Genomic DNA, 23,274 nt, shown 5'->3' on the forward strand with positions numbered 1-23,274 from the left:
AGATACAGCCTGAAGCTAAGTGCTGCACTGAACAGATGGGAAATCCTTCTAGATGATCACCTCATGACTATTACTGGAATTCTCCTCAGGCTTACACTTCATTTAATCCAAACAAATCATTTAAAGGGTATGTTCGTATAGCAGGGGTGGGCAAAATGTCGCCTGCAGGCCATTTTCTCCAGCCCATGGGGCGCCTAAAAATTTTAGAAAATAAATATTTATCTGCCCTGGGCTCCCTGTCATGTGCCCTTTGATGGCTTGCCAAAACTCAGTAAGTGCCCCTCCACCCAAAATAAGTGCCTGCCCCTGCTGTATAGCAATGGGCCATACTATAAAAGCATGCTCTGCCCAGTTATGACACATGCCAAATACATATCATGTAGATGTTGTAAAACTGATCCTAAGAGTGTCCTGAGAAGACTCCAAAAGGTGACTACATCATATTCTTTCAGTGTTCGGAACATGAGGAATAGAAGTGAGTGGGCAGAGTGGTTTCATGGCAGTGTCCCATAGCATGGTCTGTAGAGGGTAGAGATGCCCAGAGAGACTGAGAGATGGACAGATACCATTGACCAGCTGCTAAGGACAGGTGTGTCAAACATAGGACCCTTGGGCTGGATACAGCCCATGTAGCAGTATGATCTGGCCTGTGGGTCGGGTGTATGGTTGGGACCTATTGCCAGGGGTGCTGCATGGGGTCCAGGGGGCCAGAACAGGCTGTGCACTCTAGGCGGCGCTGTTTAGACTGGCCCAGTGTGCTGGCTTGGGGGCTGGTGAAGATTGCACTGTGCTGGTGCCAGCATACAGGGCCTGTTCAGTAGGGCTCTGTATGCCGCACATGCTCTTTGCAACCCTCCCCCACAGCAAGTCACTTGGCGAATCTAGCCTGCGTACCATCTCTAGCTTGTGCCAGCTGCACCTGGTACCATGCATGGAGCTGGCACAGGGTGCATGCTACATGCTGTACTGTGCTGGACTGGCTCAAGCACTGCTGTGGGGAGCAGGGGCCTGTCGAGCTAGGTCCCTGGCCCCATAGCCCTGGCAGCTGGGGATCCCTCTGGCAGGGCTGGGAGGGGCAGGGAGCAGATGTAGATGGGAGACGAGGGGCACCAGTAGGGCCAGGGGGTTGTAGAGGGGGTAAGGGGCACTAGGAGGGCCAGGGGGCTGTGGGTGGGGAGTGAGGGACCCCAGAAGGGCTGAGGGGGGAGGGGAGTCGAGGGCCTGGACTTGTGTTCTTGAAGCCTAGAGGGCAGGGGGAGCTCTGACTTTTCATGATAAAAATCTGAAAACGAATACCAAAATGTATAGATATTTAGAATTTATTTTATTATAGTGATTGAAGCACTTGTAGGCTTCCAAATTACTTTAAAATTGTAAACATATCAATAAAACATTGTGTTCAACTGATACCTATATATATAGCGGCCTTTCATTTTAATCATGGATTTTCGGGGGTTATAAGAGAATTTGTGATTTTTTATCAGGGAAAACCAGGATTCCTATTAATCAGCTAGTCTGGTGATATCATAAGAGAGTTACCAATCTTTTTGCTTGGCCTAAAATATAGTAAATTCAAGGAGCTCAAGCTTTCTAGCATCTGTGGTATGTCAGAGTACTCTGAAGTTAATCCTTATTGTCCCATGTTTTGGAAAGGAAATGCATATAAATGCAGCTTGTCTATCATATTTTTCAGTAGGGGTGTCTATATTAATCATAGAATCACAGCAAATTAGGGAGCTCAGGAGGTCATCTATTCCGACCCCTGCTCAAAGCAGGACCATCCCCCAAGTATGTAATGATAACTATAATGATTTTGCAGGTAACTGAACATCAAGATAGTTAAGAAAAACAGTAAAGAAAGTAAGAAATGGGAATGGAGGGGGCGAAGGGTCGGGGAAGGAGGGGAGAGAGGAGAGAGAGAGAGAGAGAAGGATTGCTGTTTTCTAAAGGGTTCCCCTATACAATTCATTTACAAAATCTACTCAGAAAAGCAATCTTTCTAACATCCAGCAGTGCAGTCAACTTGTCATATCAGGACTTTCTTACTTACTCATAAAGAGTGAATAAATTCACATAAATTGCTGTAATAAGGATTCAGCCCACAGACTCTGTGGCGTAAACACACATCTGGTCTCTGTTTGTAATGAGATCAGCTGAAAGCACCACTGTGCATTAATAACAAAAATGTTCAGCATATTGCTCCCAATAAGCCCTGTTCATTCAGAGTCTGAGAGCTTTTATTGTCACATGTTAATGTACTTTTAACACTGATAGATGATGAAGTGCCACCAAACATTCATCAAGAGACTTAAAAGTCACAATATAATGTATAGTTGTGGAGTTGTTTTTATTTCCATTAGCCATTCTGCAACTTAAAGTTAAAAACAGAAGGGAAATACTGCGTATGGAGCAATCTTTACACACTGGTAACAATTTCGCTATAATGGGATAATTCTGTGGATACAAAGAACAAGGAAAATCTTTGTGACAGAAAAAACCAGCTTCTTCACTTGACAATTCTGTGTTTTCAGTGTCTGTTGTCCTTTTCCTGCCCTCCTACCATGAGATCTTCTTCTTTCCCTTCCCTTTTCTATTTCATGTTCTTATTTTAAAACTTATTCCCTCACCCCCACTTCTTTCAAGTGCTGCTATCTGTCACCAGGGCTTTAATATTTCCACTGTCTAGAGTTTTGTAGCCCAAACCACTGATGTGGCTGTCGGCGCTGCTCACTGCTGTAATATAAGTTGTTTAAGTACTGTTTCTTTTGTAACCATCAGCCATGGCTTTTGTATTTGAGGCCCTATGCAGATACGGTAAAAGTCTGAATAAAAGGCAGCCCACAGACTCAAAGGATGCAGCACTATACCTTTTGAGTTATGTGGTTGATCCAGGGAGAAGAGCAGTTGCTGAGGTCCGGTCCTTGAGGGTCCCAGATCCCGTCAGGAGCAAGACACAAGAAAGTTGAAACACCTAAAATGAAATGCAGGAAAGATTCTCTGTTACCAGCTATCAAATGCATTAATCAGTCTGGGCCCTGTCCCACATACTTTATTCATTTCATAATGAGCTGAATTCTATTCAGCACTTACCACCCACCTAAACAATGTTTTAAGAACTCAGCTGGGGAGTGTCTGGCTCTCTAGATATCTAATTCCCTCATTACCATAGCCCCTCACCATCTTTGACGTAGTTATTGTCAGGGCAGGTCAGTGAGTTGGATAAGTACCATTATCTCCATTTCAAAGATAAGGAATTTTCAAAACCTAGCCTAAAGAGGATAATTAGACTGCTTAAATGCAGGCATCTATGAAAATAATTTGTATCTAGCCCTAAGTGACATGCCCCAAGTCACAAAGGAATTCTGGGGGCAGGGGGAAGGAACTGACCTGGGTTTCCCGTGTGCTAAATTAGCTCCCCAGTGACTGGGACATCCTTCCTGTCTGCATTGCCTCACTGATGGCTCAAGGATCAGTCCTTGAGCTTGTACATCCTCCTCTCCTGGTGCTCTGTGGAGGTTTCTCCACTTGGTATAAGCATTAAACCAGAGAGATGGAAATACTCAAAGTTTAGAATCTATAAATAATAAGATGTGGTGCAATGCTTCCCCCTTCACCCCTTACTGACAAAAGAGACTTCCAGAGAAAAGCCGTTGCATAAAGACTTCCTAAATTCCCTGCTGGGAAAGACAGCAAACCCATGTAAGACCTTGCAGATGGAGAGAAATACATCCCAAATGGTTCCATTAGAAACCTTTAAATGCAAGGAAACTAGATGGATGAACCTGCATCCCATGAGTGCTCTGCACTGTAGAACCAAATATATCAACAGGGAAGTAAATTATACATTGGGCCTGATACTCCTCTTCAAAGGGAGCAGGAAGAGGCCCACTGACAGTACAGTGCAGTTGTAATGAATCACAGAAATTAGAGATGGAAAGGACCTACTGGCTGCTCTGGATCATTCCCTGTCAACGAGGGTTTTGGTTTTTTTTCTAAAGCCTATTCCAAAATAGTTTATGCAGTCTAGTTTTTTACAACTCATGCAGAAGGAAGACCAGGTTTCCTACACAGACCATGCTGTAATCTTGTAAACCTGGTTGCTAGAAAATGCCTCCTGACATTCCACTTGGATTTTAATTTGCTCCATTCCTGTATGCCCTGTCATCACAAATGACCATAACTTTCTTCTCTTGCTCAACATACAGTGAACTCTAGGCAGGATACTCTGGTACCTACAGCTTAAGTGACCCAGAAGGACTATTAAAAGAAATGTTTTATACCTGGTCTTCATGAGCTATTATTCTTTCTCCTTTCCTCCCACATAAAAGTATCCACCCTGCAAACTCCAATGACTCTGACTGGTTTGAGACAAGCTTCAGAGTTACTGAATGGAAATGTGAATAACTGTATAAGACTTAGGGGAGAATTAGTGAGGAAGTTGTCTCCATAATCTCTTTAATCCTTCCAGTCCTTTACTAATATTTGTTGTTCATCAGCAAATTCCCTGAACCTTCTGGTTCTCTTAATGGCATGTAGATCCTCAAAACTGGCATGCAGGTCATCAAAACTGTATGCTAGCACTGGTTAAATGAAATAGCTCTTTGAGATATTTTGCTAACATATAAACCACCTTTTCTTTAACATTTTTTTCTGGGGGAGGAAAAAAGAAACATGTTTAAGCTCTAACAGGGCTGATTATTTTTTTTTAATTTGAACTTTTTCTGACAAATCATAATTACCCACTACCCCAGGCGCATTTCAGGCAAAAAAGCCCCCCAAAAACAAACAAACAAAAAAAAACCCAAACAAAAAAAGAACAAACCACGCAAAAATGCCATTTTTGACCAGCTCTACTATACTATTTCACTAAGGTATTCAACTCACTTTTCCCTGAGGGTCACAATGACTGCTAGCTATAATCTGTGGTTTCGAAAAACTGGCCATTTATCTATATGCCCCCATTTGTTGATGTAAGAGACTTCACTTATACACATATGTTTGAAAATGTCCTCAGCCATTAGCCCCCTGTCAATCACCCCAGAATCATAGAATCATATGCAGAACAATGACATTGTATAATGGTGCATTGTATAATGGTGTATAGCTGGGGTGTCAAAGATATAGCCTGTGGGCTGGATTTAGCCTCTGCCACATCATCTGGATCCTGGTTCTGGACCCATATAGGGCCAATCAAGGACATCCCCCACATGCTAGATCCAGCACCTGTAGTGCCTACTCTGGCCAGTCTGGAACTGAGCCCCATGGAGTGCCTGCTTTGGCCAGTACAGTATGGGAGCTGCACATGGCACCCACCCCAGTTGGTACAGGTTGTCATGTGCAGCATGGGTCATGGGGTGGGTGCTGTGTATGGTGCAATCCCAAACCAGCCAGAGCAAGCATTGTGAGGGCTGGATCCAGAATGTGGGGAAGGGGGGAAAGGGGTCTGTGGGCCCAATCCAACCCGGGGGGTCTGGGGACTGATCCCTCACCACTCATCTGGCAGCTATGTGCTACTCAACCACCTGCGACAATTCATAAGACTAATATATCTGACCAAGAACGTCAGCTTCGTCCAGTGGTAACATGCTACATGGGTTTTCTTGCTAAGAGACAGTACATGCATTATACATGCTATTATAAAGCAAACCTTGCACCAAGTCACTTAAAGAACCAGACAAATGGAGAAAGCTTCCTCAGTCCACTCCCACTGGGCTCACCTACTGTCCCCATAGGGCATGGTTGCTTTGCCACCTGTCCTTGCCGGGTCTTAGACCACATGATCTCGCGGGCTTCCACAGCCTCGCAGCTCTCTGCCCCTACAGCAGGGAGCTGGGAGGAAGCAGGCGGGAGATGCGTGGTCATCTCTTCAGGGATGTCTACAGCCGGGGATGGGGTGCTGGTGCTGCGGTTCCGCCTGCCTGTGGCTGACGTGGTGGTGGTGCGCCCAGTGCTGCTGGTGGTGACCCGCGGTGTGGTGCTGCTTGTGGTACTTCCTGTGCCCAGCGCTCCTGATGGCGATACTTCTAGGACAAAGTGAAAACATTTTTTTTTTTTTAAAGAGACCGCTGACTTCTGTGGCCTTGTGAGATCCTAGGAAAGAAGACATATCCATATGTCCTGGCGCAGGGTTTTTTTTGAAAATTGGAAAAGTCTGCAAATTCATCAAGGCCTTGTGTAAGCACTGAAAGACATATTAATTATACCTATATTATACATAGGGTCTCACCAAACTTCTCCACACACAGCACAGCAGTGGTAGTGACCCTGCAGGTGACAACTGCATTATAAGAACAAATAGCTGGTGTTCAGCTTAATCACATCAAACATTATTGAAAAGAAGAAAATAATAAGAAAATACCATTTCTTATTACCAGATTTACTCAAATCCAAGATGAAGTTACTTTTCCCATTCAACATGGTGAAAATAAAGCCTGTTGTGAATTTGTGTACAAGGTGGGGAGCAGGCAACTCTGCAGCTCTGGTCCTGACCCAAGATCCGGGTCAGAAATGGAGCTGAAACCACTACCCCACTGCTTGCCTCTGTGATACCCTGCCCCCAACCTCTTCCACCTGCCTCCTCCCCCACTGTTGTTTAGCCTCCATCCTGGCTGCAGCTCTGGCCCCACTTAATTCTGGCTTCACAGCAGCAGTTGTATCAATGGCCAGAAGATCCAGCCCTAGCCCCAGCCTGGGTCAGAGCTGGAGCCAAGGCGAGGGCAAGAGCTTCTGCTGGTATAGCCACTGCTGTGTGGCTGGGTTGGGACCAGAACCATCATTCTCAGCACTTCAGGTCAGATCAAGGCCAGTACCAAAGATAACTAGTGGCGGGGGCGGAGGGGCAAGCAGCAGGAAGGACCAAGTCAGGGGCCAGATGCCGGGGGGTAGAGGCACCACAGGGAGTCAGAAGCGAGGCAAGTGGTAGGGAGGACAGATAGCAGGGGCCAAGGTGCAGAAGGGCAAGGAGTGGACATCAGGCCAGTTGACTTTCCCACCACCTGCCCCCCTGCCACTGCTTTCCTCACTGTAGCAATGGGGGGTATGATTTAAGATGAACCTCCAATAATTCGATTCTATACATGGAAAATTATAACAAATTTATAAATTTTCCATTTCTAGAGCCTATTTATTGGGGGGTCATCTTAAATTCAAAGTCATTTTGGATTCACATAAATATAGTAATCCTCCTACTGGTTCCCACCATGGGGGACTGTGCTATTTAAATGAACAGGGGTTTCATAGATTCATAGATGTTAGGGTCAGAAGGGACCTCAACAGATCATCAAGTCCAACCCCCTGCCTAGGCAGGAAAAAGTGCTGGGGTCAGATGACCCCAGCCAGATGCCTATCCAGCCTTTGCTTAAAGACCCGCAAGGTAGGGGAGAGCACCACCTCCCTTGGAAGCCCATTCTAAATTTTGGCCACCCTTACCATGAAGAAGGGTCAACTGGGGATACACATACCCTTGGAGGTACATGGCAGCGGCACAGAGAAGCGGGGGGAGGGGACACTTCCAGTTTCACCATGGGGCATCCCCCCCAGCTCACTGATCTGCCACTAGGGGACCCCCCACCCCGCACTCATCAATCTGTCAACAGTGAACACCCCTCCCCGCACTTGCTGACTGGCCTGGGGTCTCCCTGCTTCCAGACGGGCTGCCGGGGGTACACCAACTGAAAAAGGTTGAAAATCCCTGGCACAGAAGGACACCAGAAGAGACAGACCTAAGTGTGGCAAGGAATGCTCCCCATACCTCTGGGACAGGAACTGTGGGCAGGACTTTCCAAAGTGGCTGAGGGAGGCAAGTGTCTAATAGATCTGGGTTCATAGCTTCATTAGGCACTTCTGAAACTCCAATCCTCTCTTCCAGTGTTTGTACAAGCTTAACGTCAGTGAGGCATGGGGCTTCCTTTTGAGTAATTCCTCCAGGTGTTACTGCCATACTCACTGTAAAGGGCAAAATCCTAACATGCTCCCATGCTTTAACTTGCACCTTGGTTCCACAAGCACCAATTGTTTCTGGGCTGTTTGCTTATCACCCATTCAGCTAATCACATCCTTCATCTACTTAGGAGCATAGGACTGGAAGGGACCTCCTGGGCTACAGAGTTCAATCTCCTGTGTTCCTATGTTTGTAGGCAACCATTTACTCAAGGATTCCCTCCGCCCTCCCCACTGTCACCCTCATACAAACTTACAAGGTGCAACAGCCAAAATACAAAGAACATCCTATAGGATACTATGGATAAAAACAGTAGAGATGAGGCATTGGCAGAGGCCTGCTACCACCATGACAGCGAATATGTTCACTAAAGTATTCTCCTAGGAAGTGAACCATTCTGTAGCATCCTATCTACTGCTGCCTGATCCTACACACAGAGCACAGGCCTTCACACTGTAACTGGGAAGGCTGCCATAAAGGGACACATCATAGTAGTCATATCTTTACTGGTTTAACTCCTGAAAGATATTCCATTTAAAACCATTTCTGAGGAGAGCAATGGAGCAGCAATGAGAGGTTAACTTATTTAAAAATGCATTAACTTGCCCTACATCCTGTAATAGCTCTTTTAAGTATTATGTGTGGTAAATATCGGAAGACAGTCACCTTATAATTACTTTAGTTTGTCCGCTATTTACACCAACGTGTTTTCCCAGATCAGGATTTCCAAAGACCCCACTGAATGGAGAACTTAAATGAAATCCTTCTTTCAAATGTGTCCTGAAATATCAGATGAGGCTGTAGGCCCCAACTTATCTTGTGTATCCATTCAGACAACAGTGCAAAGACACCAACATAAACTTTTACCATTTTGCACGTCAGAATGAGTACAAGAGTAATTATCGCAACCTTATGGGGTGGGTAGTCTGCTCCTTCTGAGGATGAGTTCACTGTCTGTTCCACAGCTTTTTATTCACTGAGGAGAGATTTTCATGCTTCACTTCCATTTCCACAGATCACATATTTCTTCTCTGATTTGGGATTTTTGGCTGTATTCTGTGTGTGACATCACTAGAGCTGATACCTTCTGCCCCTTGAATCTGCTGAAGTGGACAGTTTGGGTGAATGACGAGGAGTGCAAGCCAGGTTTATTAAAAGGAGCATCACTTCAGCACGTACTGTTAATTATCACCATGGAGGGATACTCTGGAGAATTGCTCTTCAAAACAATAAATGTGCCTCTTCTGAAGTAGGAGGGACAAACACTTTATTTAGCAATTACAGGATGCTTGTACACATGACAACAATGGGCTTTTTTGTAGTTTAATTGTGTCACGCTGTACACGCTGTGGGGTTATGATTCAAATGAGTTTACTACACTGCAAACTAAACCACATTCGCATGTAATTTAATTTGCAACACAGCTATCTGTAATGTTGTAGCATTTGACAGCTCGCCGCCCTGCCATGGGAAAGGTGGCCTGAAAGCAGAAGCAGCGAGGGGCTCAATCCTTTTTTCCACAGACCCTGCCTGTCTCTCCTGTGGCTGGAGGTGAGGTGCCAGTGGACTGAGGAGCCCCTGAGCTGTGGAGGGCCCCAGTCCTTTCTTCTGCAGCAGTGGTGCCTCCTGGGGCTGCCCAGGTGGGCTCCTAGCAGACAGGTGCTACCCCAGCTTGGGCTCAGAGAACAGTGTACAAGCGCAAAGGGGCAGGCAAGCCCCGATACCCGCGGAGCGGAAGGCTCCGCGGCTACCCTCCGCCCACAACTCCGGGAAACGCAGCCGGTGAGCCCTGAGACCCGCGGGGCGGAAGGCACTGCGGCGGCCGCCTGTCAGAAGCCCGGGGAGGTGGGGCACTTACTCACCCATTGCAGGTGGGAAGAGAACCCGGGAGGCTTAAGGAAGAGCCCGGGACCAAGGAGGGCCAGACTGGAAGTGCCGGTGCGGGAGAGAACTGCCAGCAGAAGCACAGCACGAGGAAGACTCTCCGTTCCACGGCCACCCCGTACGTTCTGGGGCAGGGGTAAGGCCCCGGAAGGGGCAAGACAACGAGGGCTATAGACCCCAAGTGGCAGGGGAGGCTGTGGGGTCGGGAGCACCCAACCTCGGCGGGTTCTGGTGCAACAGGCAGCTGAACCTTCAAGGTGGTGGGTAACACCCCAGCGTACCCTTGCACGGGAAAGACTTCTCCACAAGAGGGGGAGGTTCCTAGAGGAACGAGAAGAAGAGCCCGGTGATATAGACTGGGAGGAGTTTCACACAGACCAGCGGACCAGAGGAAGCTGGAAGCTGGTGCCGGCAAGTAAATTTGAGGATAACCCTAGACAGGGAGATTTGTGGGGCTCACGGATCTTAAGCGTTGGCCTGCACCCCCATTTTATGGAAAGAGTGGGGTTTTGGGAGAGACTGAGTACGAACTAGCACGGAGGCCCGGGCGAGGGTGTAGGGGAGGAAGGAGCCCTCAAGGACCACCCCTCCAAGGGTACAGGAGATCTCATTTCTGGCCTGGCGTACACTAGAAAGAAATTCACTGAACCTATTCACCATCCAAGTCGTGGCAGGCGGTTCTGGTGTACACCGCTCCAGGAACGGCATCCTTCTGGCCGGAGGTGGTGACGAGACAAGAGGAGACAGTGTCGTAAGCTGACATGTCCACAAACAGTAGGATTGGGCTGGATGCTTCCTGCGAGCTGAGGCAGCACCCACCCACTAGCTACCTTTCCTGGGTGGCCCCAGGGGGTGCCACTGCCATGGAAGGAAGGTCTGGGGCCCTCCACAGCTCAGGGCCCACTGGCAGCTCACCCCCTGGTCATCACAGAGGCAAGCAGGCGCTGCAAGAAAAAAAAAGGATTTGGTCCCTCACTGTAATGGTAATGGAAGACCCTAAATTGAAACGGTGTGTTTTTAATCATCACAATTAAAAACCCACTCTTTCAATTTACAGGACTAAACCCCCATGACATGTACAAGCGACCTCTGCAAAATTTCCAGCTTAATCAATATAAATCCCTGGGAGGAGGATGTAAATCACTATTTTTATTTTTATAGATTGAGAAACTGAGGCACACTGACCATATTACTGTCACCAGGTCTAGAATACTTCATCAACCTCTCAGTAGAAAGACCTGATTCTATTATGTTTGCTTTGTCCTTCTCTCCCAAATGGAACAAAGCCTTAATCTCCTTAGCCCTTGTGCCTCTTCACTTGCCAAGTACTGAATCATCTTATGTCCCCTTAAAAACTGTTGAGAGAGCCATTTGAGCACCTGTTTAAGTTCCAGTCACCCCAGTGGGACAAAAATGCATGCTAGAATACTTTCCTAGTATACTCAGTAACTCTACACCAGCTCTTTCCTGACCTAGAAATTAATTAAAACATTCAACAAGTCCTTCCCTGAGTCCTCTTTATCTCTCAGCAGCTAGAAAATAGCATTTAGTTTGGGGCAACTCTGCCCCTCAAACCTGGAAATCAATCAGCTTCCTAGTGACAGCCAAATGCACACTGTATTCTACACAACAGGTATAAATAAAACACAAAAAAATAGTCTGTTACCCAAAGAAGCATCCAGTGCTGTGAGAAAGTAGCTTTGGCTGAAAGCTTCCATGTTGTACATATTTAATTAATAATATATAACAACATTATCTTCCTGCCCCATCCCCAATTCTGCCTCTGACATACTTGATGCAGCTGCCATCTAAATGTGGCCCAGTCAAATTTCACCCATTTTTATTTTCCCTTTTCATAGTTTACATACTACTAAATCTGGGAAGATATTTTATTAAGGCCGTGTGGTGGTAATGATGATGATGAACTAGGCAGATAGATAAGGTTTCCCTTAGAATTTCTGTATTGCTTTAGGTAACTATGCAGATCTTTTCATTTGCTGAATTACCTACATCAAGTGCTACCGAAGCAAATGCAACAATATACATTGTGTGTAAAGTGTGCCAGGAAAATGACAAGCAGTTAAGAGTGACCATTTAGGCCTTACATTTACTTATTATACATAGAAAAGGACAATGTTTTTCAAGAAGCTGGTACAGAAAACAACACATATGGCCTAAATTTTCGATAACAGGTGCTGAAATATATGCCTGAGGACCTAGAGTTACATATTCAATAAATGACCTGATTCTCAAAAGAGTTGAACATTCAACTTCCTCTATTACCTTAAATGTGAATTTCTGGGTGTTTGTAATTTTGAGTCTACTTTTAAGCCAGTCATTGAAAATCTTGGACTATGTGGCTGTCAGAGTAGTGCTGCCAGATTTACTCCATTAGCTGTGCATAAGGAGGGTACAAATATGTTCCCTAAGTCATAAAATGGGAATTACTGTATCTGCCTCAAGCCCTTTGACACTGGTGAAAAAAATCTGTTTGAAAGTCTACTTTTTAGTTTATTTCTGCTTTGTAGCGTGCATTCCTGATTATTTTAACAATAAATAGCTTCACTACTTACAGAGGACAAATGATAAGAAAGGATAAAACAACTAGCTTAAAAGTAACCTAACAGAATGAGATGGATGGGATACTACTGAATTAAGTTCAAAGGTCTGATGATTCAACAAGTCAATTTGATAATGAATTCCAGTGAACAAGATCACCATACTAACAACACAGAGTTTTACAGAGCACAGAAGGTGCCAATTGTAGATTTCACTCACACAGCTTATGTGCTTTAAAACCAACTTAATTGGTTAGCCGGGAAAGAACAAGCGATCAGAATCATTTACATATAAATGATTCTTAAATCCAAGCAAAACCATGAATAGACTGCAACCTGTGCAAAATTACTTTAAGTTCTACTGCATGGAATACAGATGAGATTTCCAGATTAATATGTACTGCCAATAAATTGTAAATTTTAAACTCAGAGCAAAATCAGTGTTGCATGAGGCCATTTTAACAGAAGGGACCGCTTAAGACAATACTTCATAATACAATGTTTTCTCATAGAGAAGCAGTAACCTTTTAAAATCATTAACTTTATTACAAGCAGAAATGCATATTTAGAGTTATTTTATTTTTACTGCCTGTTTTACTATGTTTTGTCATATTAAGATTTTAAAGTTAAAGTAAATTTAAGTTTCTGTAACTGGCTTTAGATGCAGAACCTTTGTGAGTCTTTGCATATTTGGACACTGCTGAGCACAGTTCTTGTGTTACATTTACCTCACAGGGCTCCTATGAAACTCTGACAATCAGCTTAGACAACCATCTATTCCCTCCAATAGGAAAAACATTGCTTTAATTCTTCCTCCCGTATCATACAAATATACACATACATCCTCAAAGAAAAATAAGTGTATATGTTATATATATTATATTAGCTCTATATATATATATATATATATATATATATATATATATATAAATAAATAGTGACGGAAGGGACTTAGAAAAATCATATAACCTGTTTCCCTGCTAAAAGTCAGGTTCAAATATAAATATAAATACAAATATAAATATAGAGAATTTAATTCCACACCAGTAAGGTGAATGAGATTTCCATAGTCATGATAGATGAAGTAGAACTGCATGCGGTACCTCAAACAAAAGTTCTCAGCTTAACTGCAAAATTGCTGGGTGAGATCCTATGGTTTGTCATACATAGAAGATAAGATCTGATAATCATAAAGGTCCCTTCAGACCTTAAAACTTATAAATCTGTGGATCATAAGGGTTTAGTCATAGGGTGCTAATGCTTCCTGATATAACTGCAGGAAGAGGAATTGCCTGTTCCTTTATTCAGCCCGTCAAGTTGACACCAAGTGGTCTCCAGCAAGCTCTGAGTGCTTGTCTATGGCATTTTAAAGAATGTGCTTAAGCTGTTGGTGGCCAAGAGACCATATATATTCCTGAAGTTCAAACACTGTAAGCAGATCTCCCAACTGGAAATACTGAAACAACAGAAGTAAATTAAATGGAACAGTTCCAATTCCACTGAAATTGCGAACAATGAAAATCACCTTCCATATGCACCTTTCCTGTCTGCGTTCACAACTTTTTGCACATACTATTGCCATGTTAGGGAAGCACAGCATCACCTATTTAGGAAAAGATGTAAAAAGCTCAAAACTGAAAGGTCTTTCCCTGATAATTTGCCCTTGTTATATTTGGTAAATATTCTGCTTGATGCACTCTTTTCCTTTCCTTTCTTCTCATATCAAACAACGGGACAAGTTGTATTTACATGGTAATAGGAAGGCTTAGACACCTCTTGAAAGATAAACAAAACTAAACAATCTGTTTTAGAAGGTTTTTATTTCTGAAATGTCACAGCCGGCTTTCTCTCTTCCACTGTCATGTAAACACATCTCAAGTGAATTACTTTTCTATGGGCATTGTCCAACACTTGCTATTGGATGTTTTTTTTGAAGCCTGAGCAGGGGAACCTCAATGACAAATACTTGTTTCTTTTTCATTTTTTGTGCCCTTACCTAATCTCTACTGAACTCCATGGATAGACTCATGGAACGCAGTGAATTTTAACTCAAGTTATTCCCACAACAGGTTTGCGATATATCTGGGAATAAGACTTGGTGATCAGCCTCTGGAGAAGAATGTTATATTTGGAAAATGGTTCCTTCCAGTATCATTCCCAACCAACATCAGATCCAGAGGGGTGCAGTAACACAGACACACTCACCTTTTCAACTGTGTTGGGGGGAACAGCAGGGATTTTTTAAGACCTCAAATCAAGTAAAATTCCTGTCTCCATTTCCCCACTTTCAACACTTCCTCCTGCCTTCCCTACCATAGTCAGTAGCACAGGTGCCCTGCCACTGCCCCCACTGATCCCAATGCCCCTGACCGATGCAGGGGGCTCCAGAGCCACTCCCACCTGCTCCAACTGGGAATAAGAGCGGCAGCAGGAGGTGGGTTTCTCCTCTCTGCCCTGTCCTTGGGGTGTTCCTTGCAAGCCCAGGAGCAAATGTGGGGTAGAAAACCCAACCCCAGTGCACACAGAGAAGTGCTTGATTCCCTTCCCATTGTAAAATGAATTGGGAGAGTTGTGGTTTGAAAGGGTTTCAAAGGGACAGCCTCAGACTCTCTGCAGCTGGGCTCAGCAGGGGACAGCAACAGGATTTGCACCTCCCTCTGCCCCCACCCCCCCATGCTGGGCTTGCAGGGAATACCCAGAGGGATCTGACAGAAAGGAGTATCCCGCCTGCTGCCTCTGCTACTGTCCCCTGCTAAGCCATACTGGGGTGGACCAGGTGTGACTCTGGAGTCCCCCTCAAGACAGTAGCAGCAGTTAGGGAAGGGGGAGAATGGGAGGGGAGAGGACATGCCACTGAGGACAGAGAGGAAGGGATGGGGTGCTAAGAGCAGGGGTGGAGAACAGAGGACGGGAATCTTAAGCCCCTGCTGCTGCTTCCAGGACATCATCTGCCTGAGTAGAGAGGGAGAGGGGCAAGGAGGGGATAGTGGGGTACAGCTACCCTTGCAATGCCAAGTTGCTGGTCTTGCACTGCCCATCACAAATCCTGAATCTGCCCATGTTCCCATCTAATACATACATTTCATACATAACCGGAATATCATCTCCTGCCTTCTGATGCCACTTGGAAGCTACAGCAGAGGGAAGCAAAAAAACTTGATTGTTTTCCATTTACTGTTTAGTTCATTCTATTTATTTGAAGGGAATGTATTGTTACTAAAGCTAGGGCTGCATGACGCTTCGGTCACTGATTAAATTTGGCAGACAACTGGCCTGATTCGGCAGCTGAATCTCCAAATCTGAATCGAATCAGGAGACCTTTTAATTTCTCTGAATTGAACTGGAAAGCTTCAAATCAATTCGGAGAGATTCAGAAAGATTTGATGATTCAGACATAGACACTGCTTTAAATGTTTTTTTCTACATACCTCAAGGTACCAGGCGACTCATGAATGCTGAGATGGTGGGGTGGATAGAGTGTCCCATGGGAGTGTGTGTGTGTGGGGAGGGTTCCCAGGGCATTCAGCACCAGACCTGGAAGTGAAACAGAAGCACTTCTGGTCCACTTCCAGGTCTGCCGGGGAATACACGAGGGACCCCCCTCCCCATGCCCTGGCTAAGCAACTGGTGCCTCCTGGGTTGTGGCGGGGGGGCACCCAGGATCCTCCCATGGACGATTGCCAAGCTGGGGGGGGAGGAGGGAGGGGCACAGGGGCATTCCCCACGTGCTCGGCAACAGATGAGAAAGTGGACTGGAAGTGCTTCCAGTCCACTTTCAGGTTTGCCACTGAGCACATGGAGGGGGTGGGGGGACACGCTCCTGGGGGACACTCCATCTACCCCACCACTGCAGCATTCATGAGCCATGCCTGGTAGCTTAAGATATGTAGAAAAAACATTTAAAGCTGTGTCTATGGCTGAACTGCTGATTCTGTGAATCAGCATCAAATCTTCAGATCTGGATTTGGCTGAATCTAATTGGGACAGTGAGCCGAATTAACAAATCAAATCACTGTCCCCGATTCAGGCTGAATTTAAAACCAAACTGAATATGGCCTGTTTCACACACCCCTACTAAAGATGATGGTTAACATCCCTCACACCAAACATTTTTCATTAGATAATCATTTGCTTTGCATTAGCTAATTATTGGCTTTCCAGTCATTGACAAATTTGAACTAAAGTCGAAGTCATGAGCATATGAGAATACAATTCTCTTGAAATTTTTACTAGAAAAGGCTGATGAGAGGATTTATGGAAGAGTACCTGAGAAATGAGACTACATAGATAAAGGCCCAGCAGGACTCAACATTCTGCCCAAGATCTTCTCTGAGGGAGTTACTTGGAACTGAGGGCCATGTGTGAAAACACACTTCCTTCTCTTCAATACAGACTGAGATACTGGCCGATGGAGAGATGAACTTGGAGAGATTCAAATGGACTCAGACCAAATGGTAGTTGAGTACTGTAGCTGAATACTGTGGAGAGATCTACTGCCATGACCTAAGAGCTGGTCCTAACTCAGTAGTTTTACCAGTTTTTAATCCATGACCTTTCAAAAGACCATGGCCTAATTTGAATTACACTCTGATATTTTCATATTGATTAAAAATGAGGAGCATAACACCGAAGGCTGTGAAACTGAAATAGGATGTACTCTAGTCCAGGTTGCCAGCCTTCTGCTCTGGCCCTAAATAACAGTGCCTTTGTGATTCAGTGATCATTCATAGTTGTAAACACGTTTCACCAAGTTGTCAAAACAGCTAACGCTGAAGCTGGTCACAATTTTTTTTTATCGATAGAACAATTTAGGTATTTGACATTTATTTTCAAGAGCACCGTCTACTTTTTTTTTGGTGAAAATTCAATGGTGTGTGTGTGTGTTTTGAAAATTCAATGGGGGGTGGAGTGTGTGTGTGTGTGTGTGTGTGTGTGTGTGTGTGTGTTAGAAATACCTTCTGGCCAAATCCCAAAGACTCTTGATTTTTGACTGAGAACATTTGTTTTGTATTTTTTTCACTGAAAAATCAAAATCATCAGTGGTAAAAAGAAAGCACAACCAATTTCATTCCAGACCCACCAGTGCTTATTGCTTGGTTTCTCCATTTTCAGTTGAGCAAAAGACACTCATGTTCATACCAACCTACCTGAAAACTTTGATTTTTTGCAGAGTATCTGAGACTTCATTCTAAAATGCAACCCTGTAAAGCTATTGGAAATGATGTGTGTGTGTGTTTTCTGTCCTAGGTACAGTGCTATTTCTGCACACAAATGACCAGTTTCCACCCTTCATTGTTTAAGAAAGGGAAATGTCATGAGTATTCAAAACCTCGGTGTTGGGCAGCCTAACAAATCACTGTCTCATTTCTGTGATTCCAGCTGTTATTGCTGTTGTCAGCTAGAAAGAACTCTTGCCCCAGATCTCAAGTGCACTTTTTGTACTGTTTTCCTCTCCATACTCCAGTTACCTACATGAGCCTCCCCTGTCCTTCAAGACCCATCAAACCGAAACACTAAAATCCCATGCTATTGCTCTTGCATTTTGCAATTTATTCTGAACATTTGGACAGATATTAAAACTGGCCCATCATTTATATGGAAGAGAAATGCACTGTCTCTCCAATATCATGCTGTAATGCTTTTAGTAATGCAGATTAACTTTGCCCATAGGAGCTCTGGTAAACAGGAAAAAATTACAGAGGGGCTGATCTAATAGACAGTGCATCAGGATTTATTATAAATGGACTAATCTAATAGATCTGAGTTTAGTTCAACAGCTATTTTTAGGCAATCTAACTTTAAATTGTTCCATTTCTCAGGAAATACTGTCATATGTTTCTGCATTATTTTGAATTAATATATTTTAATTTTCAAATCTGACTACTATTTTTAAGCCATGAGTTATACCTTAAAGTATAAAACTCCTTTTTCCTGGGTACAACAGCTGCCTGTTATTACTGAATGAGGACAGTGAACTGCTATCCTCCTAAACAATCTTAGCTCTCTAGTATGAAGCACTTCCATCAGTGCTTTTGATGGAGGCTTCACGTATTATCTTCCTACTTGTATATTTCAAACTCCATTAAACCAACAGGAATCCCCAAATACCACACTGCTATAGAAATTATGTATGATTTCAATAACTGATGCTGCCAATTCCTCATCTGAACCATCATAGTCTGTGGACAGACATTGCATATGTAGCACTATATACACTGTCATAGCACTACAGAAGCAAAGGAGACAAATATGCACGTTCCCTTTAGTGTTATAAAACTGATGTAGGCACTGCAGATGTGTTCCTGGATGAAGGAGGAATTATGTGTAATGCCCAGTTCACCATGGGGACAAGGGAAAAGAGTAGGGTGGAGAGTCACTGAGCACAGTTCGCTAGCTCCCCAACCTGCCTGCTCCCCCAGGGACCAGGGACTCCAGATCTGCTCATCATGCTCAATAGCAGCCTGGTTCTGACTGGGCTGAAACTCTATTTCCTGTGCCCTGCAGGCAGTGGCAGGCTTCCAAGTAAGCAGACTCACTGACTGTCTCCTCTCCTCAGTGGGGTGGGGGGAGCAGAGCCACAGATCAGAGCAATGCATTATGGGCCCCTGGCTGGAAAACACGCTGCAGAATGCCTTTGAAATGGCTTTGTAGTTCTCTTGCTGTGGGGCTCTGCACACCTGTCCTCATCTAGTACCACTCGGTTTTGTAGCACTTCAAAGTGCTGTGACACTGGTAGTGCTACAAATGCATGTCTGTCCAGAGCCCTCAGAATACAGCCCTGCGCACTATGCAAAAGCTTCAGTTGTTTTACTGAAGGTCAGAAGTTTCAGATTCTTTTTTATAACATTATATAACAAGTTGAAAGATGCCTTTTAAATTAAAAAAAGTAATAATTGCTAATGAAAAATATTTTTCTTGCAACTTTTAAAAATAGATATAATTACATTGAGTAATGTGTCCATTGGTTACCCATTATTCGTCTTTTCTTTTTATTCTTTTCCCCTCATTTTACATTTAGTCAATGCCATAGAATCCATTTCTTCAGGTCATTGTATAGCAGTAGTCCATGTCTGTATTTGCTACATTTCAGCAAATGTAAACAAGCCTGAAATCCATAAAATTGACTGTTTATGACCAGGAGGTTTTAGATGACGACAGTAACTGACCTAATCAACACAGCTGAATCTTGCAACAAGTCATTCCATGAGCCTATAGAGCAGTGGTCTCCAAAGTGGGGTGCGTGCACCCCCAGGGGGTACACAAGACGATCCATTGGGATGCGGGAAGAAAATATTAGAACTTCTATTTTTATTTATTTTTTATCTAAAAAAATAAGAAAGAAATTAAGCTTTACTAATATTTAATATATGGATTGACACTGGCACTCTCACTCGGTCCGTATGTCAGATGGTCACGTGTCACATACAGTACACGAGTAGTACATGTATATAATTTATAAATAAATAAATATACATATACTGGGAGTGTGTGCTCAAAAATTTTTACTGATAAGGGTGCGCGATCAAAAAATTTGGAGGCCACTGCTATAGAGCATCCACTTGCACTACTAACAACTGTTTGCTCTTTCAATTCAGGCTGCAAAAATGACTTTAATTAAAAAAATATTATTTTTTAGAACTTCTCTATTTATCTTTATCTGTAAAATCTGTGATCTGGAGTTAGTCAGTGAGATACCCTACTGCATACAGATAAATATCACGGGATCTCTTAAATATAATCTAAACATGAAATGGCTGGATGGTTACTTTCCAATTTGTGAAATGGCTCAAAGGCTGTAAATAAAAAAAAAGGAGTTGGATGGCTTTCAAAAGTACAGATTATGCTTTTCAATTCTCATTGATTCAGTGCTTCCAAGATATACTCCTGTGATTCTCATATTAATATTTAAAAACTGATTGTGTTATGCTGTTATACTTGAGAAGGAGTACATGTATAACAAAGCAAAGCAAAGCAAAGCAAAGCAAAACAAAACAACCCCCTCCCCCCCCCCAAGACCATTGGCTGTACCAGGATGGAGCTCCAAACCCTTGTAGTACATGCATGTATGGTGCGTGTGGGTGGAAAGGTGGGTGGAAATGAGGGAGGGAAGCTGTCTGTGGCTGCTTTCTGCTTCATGCCTTCTGATTTAGCCGATTAAAATTGCAAAGAACGCTTTTCTCATGCCACTTGTTTACTACAAATCTGCCATCACAATATTTTCAGACTGTCTCTATTCCCAGTTGCTTTTAGGTAGGGAATCTGAGCTCTCTCTTCACTTTGCAGTTTCATACCATGTTTGCAAATCACCTTTGGTGCTGTGTAGCTGAAAATGCAAACATGCATTGCAGATATGTCAGCAAATTGGAATTAAGGAGGGGGCTATAGAGAAGCAAGCAAAAAAAAATTTTTTTGAGGTAAAACCATCACATAGCAGCTGCTCACACTCTCCACCTTGAAACCAAGTCTGGATTCACGTTGTTAACATGAAAATCAGACCACACTCCAGTGCATTAAACAAAGCATTGAAAGCAGGATTTGTTGTTTACATATTAGTTGTTAAATGGATACTGTTCCCTTATTATTCCCTAATAATGACTTTACCTTGTCCAACAGCTATAGGAATGATAACCCCCAAAACAGAAGTTTGCTATTTGCTCCTCACCAGAACCATGCATTTCCCCCAGGGCTCTGTGTTCCAACAGAGATAAAAATTCTCCATTGAATATTACTCTGTGCTTTTCCCTAGGGGGCACTGTGCTCTGTTTGGTGTCTGCCAGCCCTGCCTTTTATTCATTTATTTTGTATTGTGTGTTCCTGCGTGCACTGTACATAAACTGCAAAAGGAGGTGATGACTTAAACATGCAGGAGCAGAGAAAAGTGGGAGAAGTGCAGTCTTTCCTCACCTTTGAAGCCCCTCTCTTATGTCCTGCTGTGGATGGATTGCTGCCCTTTTTTTTTTTGTTTTTTTGAGACCTCTGCTATAACTCAGTGGCACTGTACAAAGAGTGGGAACAATTACAGACTCAAATTCATTTCCAATTCTGAATGTCGCTGCTTGCATTATATCAGACCCTTTGAATTCATTTTACCAAATCGGCTCGTGTTTTAACTTCCTCCTTTGGGAGTGGCAGAGAGGAGGAAGGCAGGCAATGTTTGTATTGAACAGAACATATCTTTCATAAGACAGAATTACGAAAAAACCTGACAAGAACCTGTTGTAAAAATAGCTGTGTTCAGAGGGTTTTAAAAATGAAGATTTTCCCTGACAGACTGCACAGTGCTGTTCAGGCCCTTTCCTTTTACTGTTATAGATACTTACTTCAATATTATTCAAAGCTCTGTTCCTGTAGCTGAATTCATGTGGGGTCAAGAATTTATTTGCAAGGAACAAATTACATGAGGAAGACTTAACCTGGTGTTAGGATATTTGATACTTCAGAAAGGACACTGCATAACCACAACTATAGTTACCATTAAAAATGAAAATAAAAAAAGCCAGAGGGAAATATTATCAAAAGTGCCTGAGTGATTTAGGGGCATAAGTCCCATTTCCAAATGATATTTAGGCCCCCTCTACATGACAGGTATCATGCAATTAACTTGAGACTGGCTACATGTGCAAAGTAGCTATCACACCATAAAAAGCTCCAAACAGCTATAAAGTTAGACCTTGATAATGTATATTAACTTTATAGGTGGTTGCTACTGACCTTTAGTTTGATGGTGTAGCAGGATTTCCCCTGTGACTGGGAGCCCCATCAGCTAATAGGGCTCCCAGCCATGGGGGTGCACCATGCCCAGCTGGGGCTGTGAGTCCCACAATTGAGGGGACTCTCATTCCCAGCAGTTACAGATGGTGGGTCCTGGCAGTGAGCCTGTTGGTGCCAGCACCCAGCAGTAGCTGTGATTTCCCAGCAGCAGAAACTCCATACATACCCATGGCTTTTCAGCCATGGACTTGCTTCTTGCCAGCGCAGGGAGAGCCTGGCATTGGGCTCCCCCTACATCAACTGGCAATAAGGCACAGTGAGATCTAATGCGTAATCCTACAACCATGCCTCATACCACACACATGGTATGAGGAATGACTACATGGATTGTGCGTTACATCCCATTGAACCTTTACCTGAACGTCTAGAAGGCCCTTTGGTGCTTAAATCCCATTTACTTTCAATGAGATTTAGGCTCTTTAGTTAACTGAAAATTTGACTTTAATTTTTGATTAAGAAGAAGAAGATGGGCAAAAATATGCTGATTTCTAACTTTAAAATCCAGCACTTAATATGCTTCTTTAAAAAAAATTTGGAAACTCCAGTTCATTATAATGCCTTGCACTGCAAATGCAGCTTAATACACAATGTTCATTCTTGCAGTCAAGACAAGTAGGCCCTTGAATTCATAGGGCTTTATATCAAATCCATAGGAAGGAAAGGCATCAATATTTGCCATGGGAAAGTGAGCATCAATAAAATAACACAAAAACTAAGATGTGGAAATAATTTAAATGGTAAATGCATTTCTTTAGATTTCACTGAACTGTTTCATCTCTTTCTACCATTGTAGCTATACAGTATGTGCTAATAAGAATAAATAGTTCCTGGCACATGAACAGAATTAAAATGTCATTTTAGTCAAAAAGGCACATCACATAAATATACAAAACTCCAATTTTTCTTTTAAAAATTCCTTTACCTGGCTAAACTGGCACACATTTATATTAACATCACAAAATATGAATATGTAATAAAAAGCCAGGGGCGGGGGGGAGGTGGGCATGGAATCTGGATCAGCATCAAAAAGTACATCAGAGACTCTTTGTTCAGATATTAGCATAAGTGTAGGATAAAATTACTGGTTCAATACACTGCTAAAGAGGCACTGTATGTTTCTAA

General features: G+C 43.4%; 1 protein-coding gene across 15 annotated transcripts in view; it reads right to left on the minus strand.

The window, feature by feature from the left end:
- Positions 1 to 23,274, minus strand: part of ADGRL3 (adhesion G protein-coupled receptor L3) — an 875,465-nt gene that overhangs the window by 189,712 nt on the left and 662,479 nt on the right. For 13 of the 15 annotated variants that reach the window (XM_090036868.1, XM_090036854.1, XM_090036856.1 and 10 more), the window contains 2 exons: positions 5,718 to 6,023; positions 2,868 to 2,971 (listed from right to left, as the gene is read on the minus strand). In XM_090036868.1, the coding sequence (XP_089892994.1) occupies positions 2,868 to 2,971; positions 5,718 to 6,023 (410 nt within the window). The remainder of the gene's footprint in view (positions 1 to 2,867; positions 2,972 to 5,717; positions 6,024 to 23,274) is intronic. The other 2 variants (XM_090036867.1, XM_090036864.1) reach the window with 1 other exon arrangement.

This window comes from Crocodylus siamensis, chromosome 2 (genome assembly GCF_052110815.1).
Source record: "Crocodylus siamensis isolate JL-2025a chromosome 2, ASM5211081v1, whole genome shotgun sequence".
In the NCBI taxonomy this organism is placed as follows: domain Eukaryota; kingdom Metazoa; phylum Chordata; order Crocodylia; family Crocodylidae; genus Crocodylus; species Crocodylus siamensis.